Source organism: Lithobates pipiens, unplaced genomic scaffold, assembly GCF_037356315.1.
Source record: "Lithobates pipiens isolate NorthernLeopardFrog02 unplaced genomic scaffold, aLitPip1_a1.2 Scaffold_25, whole genome shotgun sequence".
NCBI classification, from domain to species: domain Eukaryota; kingdom Metazoa; phylum Chordata; class Amphibia; order Anura; family Ranidae; genus Lithobates; species Lithobates pipiens.
Genome location: NW_027507787.1, coordinates 239,976,167 through 239,990,477, shown reverse-complemented (window position 1 = coordinate 239,990,477; position 14,311 = coordinate 239,976,167). Strand labels below are relative to the sequence as shown.

The 14,311-nt window shown below is 45.8% G+C and overlaps 1 protein-coding gene across 2 annotated transcripts in view; it reads right to left on the bottom strand.

The window, feature by feature from the left end:
• TTC31 (tetratricopeptide repeat domain 31) overlaps positions 1-14,311 on the bottom strand; it is a 229,677-nt gene that overhangs the window by 160,143 nt on the left and 55,223 nt on the right. For both annotated transcript variants that reach the window (XM_077455711.1, XM_077455710.1), the window contains exon 3: positions 11,990-12,091. In XM_077455711.1, coding sequence (XP_077311837.1) covers positions 11,990-12,064 — 75 coding nt within the window. In that variant the 5' untranslated portion in view covers positions 12,065-12,091. The remainder of the gene's footprint in view (positions 1-11,989; positions 12,092-14,311) is intronic.

Below are 14,311 nucleotides of genomic sequence, written 5' to 3'. Positions count from 1 at the left end.
TGAACACTGATCTCTGCTCCAATCACATGGAGCAGAGATCAGCGTCACTAGTTGCTAGGCAGAATGGGGAAATGCTGTTTACACGGCATTTCCTCCATTCAGCCGTCCCGTGAGACGATCGCGGGTATGCCCGCAGCGATCGAGTCCGCAGGACCTGCGACCGGACTCACGGGGGTCCCGACCGGCATTGCAGATAGGACGTACCTGTACGCCAATATGCCTGCCCGTGCCATTCTGCCAACGTACATCAGCGTGCGCTGGTCGGAAACCGGTTAAAACACTCATTTGGCGTTAACTCAACTCGCCGTGTTTGGAGGAGGAGGAATGCTGCCTATGACCCCCAAGAACACCATCCCCCACCATCATACATGGAGGTGGAAACATTATGCTTTGGGGGTATTTTTCTGCTAAGGGGACAGGACAACTTCACCGCATCAAAGGGACGATGGACGGGGGCCATGTACCACCAAATCTCAGGTGAGTACCTCCTTCCCTCAGCCAGGGCATTGAAAATGGGTCATGGACGGGTCTTCCAGCATGGCAATGACCCAAAACACACGGCCAAGGCAACAAAGGAGCGGCTCAAAAATTAAGGTCCTGGAGTGGCCTAGCCAGTCTCCAGACCTTAATCCCTTAGAAAATATGTGGAGGGAGCTGAAGGTTCGAGTTACCAAACGTCAGCCTCCAAACCTTAATGACTTGGAGAGGATCTGCAAAGAGGAGCGGGACAAAATCCCTCCTGATATGTGTGCAAACCTGGCGGGCCAACTACAGGAGACGTCCGACCTCTGCGATGGCCGACAAGGTTTTTGCCACCAAGTACCAAGTCATGTTTCCGAAGGGATCAAATACTTATTTTACTCATTAACCACTTGACGTCCGCGCTATAGCCGAATGACGGCCACAGCGCGGACCTGAATTTCCGATAGGCCATCATATGACGGCACCCCCTCTGCACGCCCTGCAGGGCATGCGTGGCATGCGAGTTGTGATCACTGAGTCACTGAGACTCGGGGGATCACCGATCCAAGTAAGGGGCCGGTCCCGGCCAATGGCAGCTGATCACATGATGTAAACAAAAGCTCAGTAATCTTTTTTTTTTTTTCAGCACGGCTTATCTGCAAGGGTCATCGGTCCCGAAGAGGAAAAGGCAATCGTGCCTCATCTCTGCCCAACAGTACCCCCTGCCATTGCCACCTGCCAGTGCCCACCAGTGCCACCTATCAATGCCCATGAGTGACACCTATCAATGCCCACAAGTGCCACCAATCAATACCCATGTGTGCCTATCAATTCCCACGAGTGCCACCTATCAATGCCCACGAGTGCCACCTATCAATGCCCACGAGTGCCACCTATCAATGCCCACGAGTGACACCTATCAATGCCCATAAGTGACACCTATCAATGCCCACAAGTGCCACCAATCAATACCCATGTGTGCCTATCAATGCCCACGAGTGCCACCTATCAATGCCCACAAGTGCCACCTATCAATGCCCACGAGTGCCACCAATCAATGCCCACGAGTGCCACCAATCAATGCCCACGAGTGCCACCAATCAATGCCCATGAGTGCCACCTATCAATGCCCACCAGTGGTGCCAATCAGTGCCATCTAGCAGTGCTGCCTATCAGTCTAACCGATCAGTGCCCATTATTGCCAATCCCAGTGCCCATCACTGGCACCTGTCAGTGCTGCCTCATCAGCGTACATTAATGAAGGAGAAAAATTACCTGTTTGCAAGATTTTATAAAAAAAATAAAGTCTTTTAAAAAAAAATTAACAAAAAACAAAAACCGCAGAGGTGATCAAATACCTCCAAAAGAAAGCTCTATTTGTGGGATAAAAATGATAAAAATGTCATTTGGGTACAGTGTTGTATGACCGCGTAATTGTCATTCAAAGTGCGACAGCGCTGAAAGCTGAAAACTGGTCTGGGCAGGAGGGGGGGTTAAGTGCCCGGTAAGCAAGTGGTTAACCACGTCAATACCGGGGGGCACGTAAACACCTTCCTGCCCAGACCAGTTTTGAGCTTTCAGTGATGTCGCACTTTGAATAACAATTGCGCAGTCGTGCTACACTGTACCCAAATTAAATTTTTATTATTTTTTTTCCACAAATAGAGCTTTCTTTTGGTGGTATTTGATCACCTCTACGGTTTTTTTATTTTTTGCTCAACAAATAAAAAAAGACCGAAAATTTGGGAAAAAAAATATGTTTTTTTGTTTCAGTTTCAAAACTTTGTAAATAAGTAAGTTTTCTCCTTCACTGATGGGCACTCATAAGGCGGCACTGATGGGCACCGATGAGGTGGCACCAATGAAGTGGCACTGATGAGGTGGCATTGATGGGCACTGATAGGCGGTACTGATGGGCACTGATAGGCGGCACTGATGGGTGACACGGATGGGCACTGATAGGTGGCACAAATTGGCACTGATAGCTGGCACAGATTGGCATGGATAGGCAGTACGGTTGGCCATGGATAGGTGGCACAGACAGGCACAGACAGGCATGGATAGGCGGCACAGATGGGCACTGATAGGCAGCACAGATGGGCACTGATAGGCGGCATTGTATTGTATTATATTGTACAGATGGATGCCAATCAGTGCCAAACAGTAATGCATGCCAATCAGTGATACCCATTGTGGGCACTGATTGGCATCCATTGTGGGCACTGACTGGCATCCCTGGTGGTCTAGGGGGGCATACCTGGTGCTGGGCATCCCTGGTGGTCTGGTGGTGTCCCTGGTGGTCCAGTGTGCGCATCCTCAGGGGGGCTGTGCTGATAATCGATCAGCACAGACCCCCCCTGTCAGAGGAGCATCTGACAGACGCGAGTGAGGAAAAGCCGATCACCGGCTCTTCCTATTTACACCGTGATCAGCCGTGATTGGACACGGCTGATCACGTGGTAAAGAGTCTCCGTCTGAGACTCTTTACCGAGATCGTAGTTGCAGGGTGTCAGATTGACACACCGCAACAACGATCGCCGCGATGCGCGCCCCCGGGGGGTGCGCAGCGGCTCAAAATCCTGAGGACGTTATACGATGCCCGGTCAGGATTTTGAAACCACTTTGCCACCGTCATTCTGCTATAGGGCGGGCGGCAAGTGGTTAAAATGCAAATCAATTTATAACTTTTTTTTTTAAATGCATTTTTCTGGATATTTTTGTTGTTATTCCGCCTCTCACTGTTTAAAATAAAAACAGACCATTAAAATTATAGACTGATCATTTCTTTTTTAGCGGGCAAAACATATCAAAATCATAACAAAATCAGCAGGGGGTCTAATACTTTTTCCCCTCACTGTATTATAGTATAGAGTGCCCCTATAGCAAGGTTAAGAGAAAAAAAAATAAAAAAAAAAAAAAAACCTTCTGCCTTTAGAATCGCTCAGTTCCTTCTCCTGCCCAGGACTACATGTCCCATGAGGCATTGCTCCCCGCATTTACAATTTCTCAGGCACTTACTGACATGTATGGACGGTGTGCTGAGCTGCATGCGTGCTGCACTGTATTTTCTGTAGTGAAAACAAATAATGCATTCTCTATGCAGGCCAACTAATCGATTATGAAAATAAGTTGACGATCGTTTTTTTTTCTTTTCTCATAATCGATTAGTTGTTTCAGCCCTTACTGTGCATTTGCGCTAGATCTGAGAGGAAGCCCTGCTGATTTCCATCATCCAATCACGTGCAAGCAAAGATGCTGTAAATGACTTTCCTTGCATGTGATTGGGTAGAATGAACGAAAAACGAAGCTCTTGAGCAATTGCACACGCAGTGCATGGTCTATTTGCCAATAGATTGTTTTTTTTTTTTTTTGGACAAACAATGCTTGCTTTCTGTGATATTGTCTTGCAACAAATTTTGCAATATATATTTTTTTTTTTTTTTCGCAATCCTTAGGCAATAAAATTAAACAAAACGCACTTTTTTTTTTTTTTACTAGTGTCAGTTTCAAAATAAATAATGTTACTGCAGATAAGAAAAGTACGCATTTTGTAACGTTTCCTGTTTAAAATGGACACTAAAAATTATGATTCTGGTACAAAACATTGCAAAGTTATTTACAAAGAAAAAAAAAAAGCTTTTGTTTTTTTTTTTTAATTTTGAGCTTTTTTAAAAAAAAATAAAGTGAAACGTATAAAATTATGTTAAAGGTGTAAAAATATTAAAGAACAAAACAAAGGAAAACCAAAAAAAAAAAGTGAAACGTATAAATATATATTAAAAGGTGTAAAAATATTAAAGAACAAAACAAAAGGAAAAAAAAAAAAAAAAAGTGAAATGTATAAATATACGTTAAAAGGTGTAAAAATATTAAAGAACAAAACAAACGAAAAAAAAAAAAAAAAGTTTAAATATTAATGGTTAAAAAATTGGAAAAGAACTAAAAATAAATAAATATATATATTAAAGAACAAAACAAAGGAAAACAAAAAAAAAATGTGAAACGTATAAATATATGTTAAAAGGTGTAAAAATATTAAAGAACAAAACAAACTGAAAAAAAAAAAAAAGTTTAAATATTAATGGTTAAAAAATTTGAAAAGAACTAAAAAAAAAAAAAAAAAAAACACAGCAGGAAAATAATACCTAAAAGATAGAAGGAGAATAAAAGCATTTACTAAACCCACACTATTAAAAAAAACGATCAATGAACGTTGTATTCCATGCTCCTACAGGCGAAATCACGTGCCTGTACATCTTCCATTACTTATGGGTTTGCAGCGCGCACGCACGCTGCCGGCCTCACGATCTTAATCTGGCATTTCCACGATTCTATGTAACAAGTCAGCAAATGTTTATCAACATTGCCCAGCGCTGAGGGATAAGTATAAACATTGTATCATTTGGTTCTTTTAGATCAGGGGGTGGGCAACCTTCTGAGCACAGTGCGCCGATAAATGTTTTAAAAAAAAATTGAGCGCGCCGATTTTATAACCAAAAAAATGTCAACTTCACACGTACAATCAAAAAAAGGATTTTTTATAAAGTAAATGCTGTAAACTACTTTAGTAGTGAGAAATTAACATCCTGCAACTCCACACCTCAGAGCACTGTCCTCCCTGCACATCTGCCCCACACTGTACCCTCTGCACATCTGCCCCACCACTGTACCCTCTGCACATCTGCCCCACAACTGTACCCCTCTGCACACCTGTCCCATCACTGTAACCCCTCTGTACATCTGCCCCACCACTGTACCCCTCTGCATATCTGTCCCATCACTGTACCCTCTGCACATCTGCCCCACACTGTACCCCCCTGCTCATCTGTCCCATCACTGTAACCCCCTGCACATCTGCCCCACCACTGTACCCTCTCTGCACATCTGCCCCACCACTGTACCCTCTGCACATCTGCCCCTCCACTGTACCCCCCTGCTGATCTGTCCCATCACTGTAACCACCTGCACATCTGCCCTACCACTGTACCCTCTGCACAACTACCCCACCACTGTACCCCCGCTCATCTGCCCTACCACTGTAGCCCCTGTACATCTGCCCCACCACTGTACACCCTGCACATCTGGCCCACCACTGTAACCCCCTGCACATCTGGCCCACCACTGTAACCCCCTGCACATCTGGCCCACCACTGTAACCCCTGCTTATCTGGCCCACCACTGTAACCCCCTTCACATCTGCCCCACCACTGTAACTCCTGCTTATCTGCCCCACCACTGTAACTCCTGCTTATCTGCCCCACCACTGTAACCCCTGCTTATCTGTCCCACCACTGTAACCCCTGCTTATCTGTCCCACCACTGTACCTCCTTACACATCTGCTCCACCGCCGTATCCCCATACTCTTCTGTCTCACTACTGAATCACCTTCTCATCTGTCCTAACACTGAACCCATCTGCTCATATGCCCCACCGCTGTAACCCGCTTTCTCATCTGCCCCACCAATTTACCTCCTGCACGTCTGTCCCACTGCTCTACCCCCCCCCCCCCCCACTCTTCTGTTCCCCCCACTGAACCCCCTTCTCATCTGCCCCAACACTGAACCCCCCCCCCCCCCGCTCAGCTGTCCCACCACTGTACCTCCCTGCACATCTGCTCCACTGATGTAACCTCTTCTCATCTATGAGATGTGTGATATGCAGAGTGGTGAAAGAAAGCAGAGAGATGAGACACATCTACCTGTCCTGGCACACTCATCCTGTTGATCCACCTCTCACATCCCGCCCACGTGCTTGTATGTGATGTATGTGATGCATGGAATGTATGGAATGTATGGGATGTATGGGATGTATGGGATGTATGGGATGCATGGAATGTATGTGATGCATGGAATGTATGGAATGTATGGGATGTATGGGATGCATGGGATGCATGGGATGCATGGGATGCATGTGATGCATGGGATGTATGGGATGTATGTGATGCATGGAATGTATGGGCTTTATGGGATGCATGGGATGTATGGGATGCATGGGATGTATGGGATGCATGGGATGTATGGGATGCATGGGATGCATGTGATGCATGGGATGTATGTGATGCTTGGAATGTATGGGCTTTATGGGATGCATGGGATGTATGGTATGCATGGGATGTATGGTATGCATGGGATGTATGGGATGCATGGGATGTATGGGATGCATGGGATGCATGGCATGCATCCCATGCACAGAGAACCAAACAATGTTTCCCATCTTTTACAATGCGTGGAGGCACAATACATTTTTTTTTTTTTTTTTTTTTTATAGCATAGACCATAGAGAGAATAAAATGGCAATTGTTGCAATATTTTACGTCACACTGTATTTGCTCAGCGATCTTTAAATCTAAATTTTTGGGGGGAAAAAATGCACTTCAATTAATTTAAAAAAAAACTAAACAGTAAAGTTAGCCCATTTGTTTTGCATAATGTGAAAGATTATGTTATGCTGCAAAAATCGTGAGAGAATCGTGATCTTTATCACAAGCCAAAATCATGCAGCTCTAGTCCGCCGCAATGTCGCAGTCCTGCTATAAGTCGCTGATCGCCGCCATTACAATTAATAAAACAATAAAAACGTATTGGGATTTTTTTTCTTTTACCAAAAATATATGTCAGAATACATAATGGTCTAAATTGATGAAGAAATTGGAATTTTTACATTTTTTTATTATTATTGAATAGGTTTTATAGCAGAAAGTACTTTTTTTTTTTTTCAGAATTGTTGGTCCTTTTTTTTTTTTATATATATTGCAAAAAATAAAGACCACAGCGGTGATCAAATACCACCTAAAGAAAGCTATTTATGAGAAAAAAAAAGGACATCGATTTTTTTTTTCTGGTACAGTGTCGCATTACCGCGCAACTGTCAGTTAAATTAATGCAGCGCCGTATCGCAAAACATGTCCTGGTCATAAAGGGGGGGGGGGGGTTAAACCTTCCGGAGCTGAAGTGGTTAAACAGTGTGTGTTTAGTATCATTTTAATTAAGGCTGATTAGAGTAAACTAAGGGTTAATAAAAGATTAGACAGAGGAACATTTTACTAAAACTTGTCAGGTTGCTTTAACTGACATCATCTGCAGATAGAAGTTCATTCTTTTGCTCTGCAGAGGAATGAACAAAAAAAAAAAAATGGTACAAAAGTAACAATATGTTACTTTGTATCTTTCTATAGTCTGAAGAAATTTTATTTTCTAAACCTTTCGTGCCTAAGCCTATTTCTGATATTTTTTGCTTACAAGTTAAAATCCGTATTTTTTTGCTAGAAAATTACTTAGAACCCCCAAACAGTAAATATATATATATATATATACACCGTGCCTTGCGAAAGTATTCGGCCCCCTTGAACTTTTCAACCTTTTGCCACATTTCAGGCTTCAAACATAAAGATATAACATTTTTATTTTTTGTGAAGAATCAGCAACAAGTGGGACACAATTGTGAAGTGGAACGAAATCTATTGGATTTTTGAAACTTTTTTAACTAATAAAAAAATGAAAAGTGGGGCGTGCAAAATGATTGGGCCCCCTTGCGTTAATACTTTGTAGAGCCACCTTTTGCTGCGATTACAGCTGCAAGTCGCTTGGGGGATGTCTCTATCAGTTTTGCACATCGAGAGACTGAAATTCTTGCCCATTCTTCCTTGCAAAACAGCTGGAGCTCAGTGAGGTTGGATGGAGAACGTTTGTGAACAGCAGTTTTCAGCTCTTTCCACAGATTCTCGATTGGATTCAGGTCTGGACTTTGACTTGGCCATTCTAACACCTGGATACGTTTATTTGTGAACCATTCCTTTGTAGATTTTGCTGTATGTTTGGGATCATTGTCTTGTTGGAAGATAAATCTCCGTCCCAGTTTCAGGTCTTTTGCAGACTCCAACAGGTTTTCATCCAGAATGGTCCTGTATTTGGCTGCATCCATCTTCCCCTCAATTTTAACCATCTTCCCTGTCCCTGCTGAAGAAAAGCAGGCCCAAACCATGATGCTGCCACCACCATGTGTGACAGTGGGGATGGTGTGTTGAGGGTGATGAGCTGTGTTGCTTTTACGCCAAACATATCATTTTGCATTGTGGGCAAAAAGTTGGATTTTGGTTTCATGTGACCAGAGCACCTTCTTCCACATGTTTGGTGTGTCTCCCAGGTGGCTTGTGTAAACTTTAGACGAGACTTTTTATGGATATCTTTGAGAAATGGCTTTCTTCTTGCCACTCTTCCATAAAGGCCAGATTTGTGCAGTGTACGACTGATTGTTGTCCTATGGACAGACTCTCCCACCTCAGCTGTAGTTCTCTGCAGTTCATCCAGAGTGATCATGGGCCTCTTGGCTGCATCTCTGATCAGTCTTCTCCTTGTCTGAGCTGAAAGTTTAGAGGGACGGCCAGGTCTTGGTAGATTTGCAGTGGTCTGATACTCCTTCCATTTCAAAATGTTCGCTTGCACAGTGCTCCTTGGGATGTTTAAAGCTTGGGAAATCTTTTTGTATCCAAATCCGGCTTTAAACTTCTCCACAACAGTATTACGGACCTGCCTGGTGTGTTCCTTGGTCTTCATGATGCTCTCTGCGCTTTCAACAGAACCCTGAGACTATCACAGAGCAGGTGCATTTATACAGAGACTTGATTACACACAGGTGGATTCTATTTATCACCATCAGTCATTTAGGACAACATTGGATCATTCAGAGATCCTCGCTGAACTTCTGGAGTTTGCTGCACTGAAAGTAAAGGGGCCGAATAATTTTGCCCGCACCACTTTTCAGTTTTTTATTTACTAAAAAAGTTTAAAATATCCAATAGATTTCATTCCACTTCACAATTGTGTCCCACTTGTTGGTGATTCTTCACAAAAAATTACAATTTTATATCTTTATGTTTGAAGCCTGAAATGTGGCAAAAGGTTGAAAAGTTCAAGGGGTCCGAAAACTTTCGCAAGGCACTGTATATATATATATTAGCAGAGACCCTAGAGAATAAAATGGTGATCATTGCAATATTTTATGTCACACGGTATTTGCGCAGCGGTCATTCAAACACAATTTTTTGGAGGAAAAGTCACTTTCATGAATAAAAAAAAAAAAAAAAAAAACAATATATTTTTTTTTATAATGTAAAAGAGAATGTTACGCCGAGTAAATAGATATCGAACATGTCATGCTTTGAAATTTTGCCCGCTCATGAAATAGCGACAAACTATGGTACCTAAAAATATCCATAGGCGACGCTTTAAAAAAAAAAAAAAAATTAACAGTTACCAGGTTAGAGTTACAGAGGAGATCTTTTGCTGGAATTATTGCTCTCACTCTGACGATCGCGACGATACCTCACATGTGTGATTTGAACACCTCTTACATATGTGGGCGCGACTTAAGTGTGCGTTTTCTTTGCTGTGTCACGCGGGGACGTGGGCGCTTTAAATTATTTTATTTTTTTCTCATTTATTTTGATTTATTTATTTTTTTTAACCCAAAAAAATCTGATTCTGATTACTTTTAATGATGTCAAAAGGAATGTAAAGATCCCTTGTGGCAGTAATAGGAGGTGACAGGTACTCTTTATGGAGGGATCCATCCTTTGCTCATAAAAGTATTCAGATCGGCAAAAATGGTGATTCTGAATAATGTAATTTTTTTTTTCTTTTAAATCCACGCCATTGGCAGCCGAGTAAACCGGAAGGGACGTTGTGACGAAGTGACGACTTGGCGAAGTGACGTCTTGGCGAAGTGACGTTGTGACGAAGTGACGTTGTGTCGAAGTGACGTCTTGGCGAAGTGACGTTGTGACAAAGTGACGTCTTGGCGAAGTGACGTTGTGACAAAGTGACGTTGTGACGAAGTGACGTTGTGACGAAGTGATGTCTTGGCGAAGTGACGTTGTGACAAAGTGACGTCTTGACAAAGTGACGTCTTGACGAAGTGACGTTGTGACGAAGTGACGTCTTGGCGAAGTGACGTTGTGACGAAGTGACGTTGTGACGAAGTGACGTCTTGGCGAAGTGACGTTTTGGCGAAGTGACGTTGTGACAAAGTGACGTCTTGGCGAAGTGACGTTGTGACAAAGTGACGTCTTGGCGAAGTGACGTTGTGACGAAGTGACGTCTTGGCGAAGTGACGTTGTGACGAAGTGACGTCTTGGCGAAGTGACGTTGTGACAAAGTGACGTCTTGACGAAGTGACGTTGTGACGAAGTGACGTTGTGACGTCTTGGCGAAGTGACGTTGTGGCGAAGTGACGTTGTGACAAAGTGACGTCTTGGCGAAGTGATGTTGCTTCTGTGTTTTCACATAGGAGACTCGATGAAAGCCGTTTCCGGCTTTGGTCGGTCCTCAGCCTAGCCGGTGGACGAGCCGGATTGGATTGTGGCTCGGGTCTTCCAGTGGGACGGGAGGCCCAGGAAGAGCAGCAGAAAGGCGGAGGGAGAGACGTCCCCTCCCTCTCCTTTAGGATAACAGCCGAGTGGCTTACTAAAATGCCAGCCAGGCGCTAAAAAAAAAATAAAAAAAAAATAAAGAACACACTACCGGGGAGATGCCTGCAACTATCACCCCGGTTTAACCACTTCAAGCCATGAACGCAAATTTGCGTACGGTCTGCGCTAATGGGATAAATATTGTGCTTTTTTTAGACAGCTGAAGCTGCCGACCTTCTTTGTGTACACAGCAATGCTGTCTTTGATTAATCAAAGCCAACATAGTTCTTTACTGGGGGAAGCTGGCAAAAAGGTAGAGAGACTGGACATGCTACACACGTCCTATGCACAATGATGACCTTTTTTGGGAGTATGTAGCATGCCCAAAATCTGCAACTAGGTAACGTTAATAAAACTGCATTTTGACAGGCTGAGATACTCAGCCATCATCACTTCCTGACCTTACAATGCGATCAGATATATAGTAAACCATATACAGACGGCGCTAATGGGATAAATATTGTGCTTTATTTAGACAGCTGAAGCTGCCGGCCTTCTCTGTGTACACAGCAATGCTGTCTTTGATTAATCAAAGCCAACATAGTTCTTTACCTTTTTGCCCGATTTATCCCCATTAACTTTACCTAGTTGCAGACTTTGGGAATGCTACATACTCCCAAAAAAGGTCATCATTGTGCATAGGACGTGTGTAGCATGTCCAGTCTCTCTACCTTTTTGCCAGTTTCCCCCAGTAGAGAGACTGGACATGCTACGCACGTCCTATGCACAATGATGACCTTTTTTGGGAGTATGTAGCATGCCCAAAGTCTGCAACTAGGTAAAGTTAATGAAACTGCATTTAGGCGGGCTGAGATAATCAGCCATCATCACTTTGTGACCTTGCAATGCGATCAGATATATAGTAAACCATATACAGACCAGCAGATTCTTCATTGTCTTCTATCTCAGAGGTTTTACTTATCAACTGAAATCAGAGGACCCGCATGACGGCCAGGCAACTAGCATTTTCTGAAGGGAGCCAGTAAAGGCAGCATCCCTATTTCTCCTTTAAGAGCAGAAGCTCTCCCTCCATTCCCCCGTAGATAAAGCATTGAGCGTACCTGAAGGTTCAGGTCCTTCCTCTGCATTATCTCATTCCTGCAGCTTCGGTTGCCTTCAGATGTCTCGAAGTCCATGGCATTCTCCGACTCCTCAAGGTGAAGCTTTATGGGGAAGAAAGAGAAAAGAAAAAAAAGTTTTGTTAGAGATTCACGCCCTGAACTCTCGGCTCCTCCATTATGGATCAGAAAGCTAATGAATAATGAACTACCTACCTGGAACTAAAGCATCTGTCTGCACTGCACACCAAATGACTGCGGCACGCCGCTCTGGATACGTTTACGCAGCATAAGCAGAAAAAGTTCATTGAATGTTTAAATAACGAATTAGCAGGAGTTTCAGAACTTTAGAAAACATCAAGGTCAGGACGGAGCACCTTCCAGGAGATGGAGAGGAACGGCGCCAAGAATGGGACTGGCATTTAAAGGGAAAACGGTAATGTTTTGGGTTCATGTTAGTCCAGTCCCAGAGACCATTGAAAAAACAGCTCCGGTTTAGAATATCCATCTCAGCTTCAGTCTAAAACAGTGCATGGTGTCCGCGGCTGCCGCCGGTCCCACTGGCATTTAATATTAAAATGACTAACCTACCTATGTCATCTACAGAGCAGTAAAGGAATAATTCCGAGAGGTAAATGATTGAGCTCTTGGTCTTGTGATCCTGCGACAGATCACACGGTAAACCCACCACTGGGCATCACAATCCGCCCTACCATTCTTCCCCTCCCCCACATTCCATCCATTCCTACCCCTGATACATATTTCCTCGCCTCCTCCCCCTCCCCTCCCGCACATTCCCTCCTTCTTTCCCATCCCCCGCACATTTCGACCCTTCCCCCCACCCCCTGCACAATTCTGTCCCTTCCCCCACCCCCCCCCCCCCGCACATTCCGTCCTTCACACATTCCGCCCTTTCCTCCCAATCCCCCCCTGAACATTCCGTCCCTCCCTTCCACCCCTTCCTCCAACTCCCCTTCCAAAACATTCTGCCCCTTCCTCCCAGTCCCCTCCCACACATTGCGTCCATCCCTTCCCCTCCCCATATTCCATCGCTTCCTCCCAATCCCCTCCCACACATTCCGTCCCTTTCTCCCACTCCCCTCCTGAACATTCCGTCCCTCCCTTTCCCTCCTCTTTCGCACACTCCCCTTCTGCAAATTCTGCCCCTTCCACACAGTCCACCCCTTTCTCCCACTCCACCAGACTCCACCCATTACCCCTCACTACACTCCTGCACATTCTGCCCCTTCTTTCCCCTCCCCTTCCCTTCCACACATTCTGCCCCTTCCTTCCCCTTCCCTTGGACACATTCTGCCCCTTCCTTCCCCTCCCCTTCCGCACATTCTGCCCCTTCCTCCGACTCTCCTCCCAAACATTCCGCCCCTTCCTCCCACTACCCTCCCGCACATTCTACCCCTTTCCTCCACTCCCCTTCATCCCCTCCCACACATTCCGCCCCTTCCTCCCACTCCGCTCCCTCACATTCCGCCACCTTCCTCCCACTCCGCTCCCTCACATTCCGCCACCTTCCTCCCACTCCGCTCCCCCACATTCTGCCCCTTCCTCCCACTCCGCTCCCTCACATTCCGCCCCTTCCTCCCACTCCGCTCCCTCACATTCCGCCCCTTCCTCCCACTCCGCTCCCTCACATTCCGCCCCTTCCTCCCACTCCGCTCCCTCACATTCCGCCCCTTCCTCCCACTCCGCTCCCTCACATTCCGCCCCTTCCTCCCACTCCGCTCCCTCACATTCCGCCCCTTCCTCCCACTCCGCTCCCTCACATTCCGCCCCTTCCTCCCACTCCGCTCCCTCACATTCCGCCCCTTCCTCCCACTCCGCTCCCTCACATTCCGCCCCTTCCTCCCACTCCGCTCCCTCACATTCCGCCCCTTCCTCCCACACCGCTCCCTCACATTCCGCCCCTTCCTCCCACACCGCTCCCTCACATTCCGCCCCTTCCTCCCACTCCGCTCCCTCACATTCCGCCCCTTCCTCCCACTCCGCTCCCTCACATTCCGCCCCTTCCTCCCACTCCGCTCCCTCACATTCCGCCCCTTCCTCCCACTCCGCTCCTTCACATTCTGCCCCTTCCTCCCACTCCGCTCCCTCACATTCCGTCCCTTCCTCCCACTCCCTCACATTCCGCCCCTTCCTCCCACTCCGCTCCCTCACATTCCGCCCCTTCCTCCCACTCCGCTCCCTCACATTCTGCCCCTTCCTCCCACTCCGCTCCCTCACATTCCGCCCCTTCCTCCCACTCCGCTCCCTCACATTCCGCCCCTTCCTCCCGCTCCCTCACATTCCGCCCCTTCCTCCCGCTCCCTC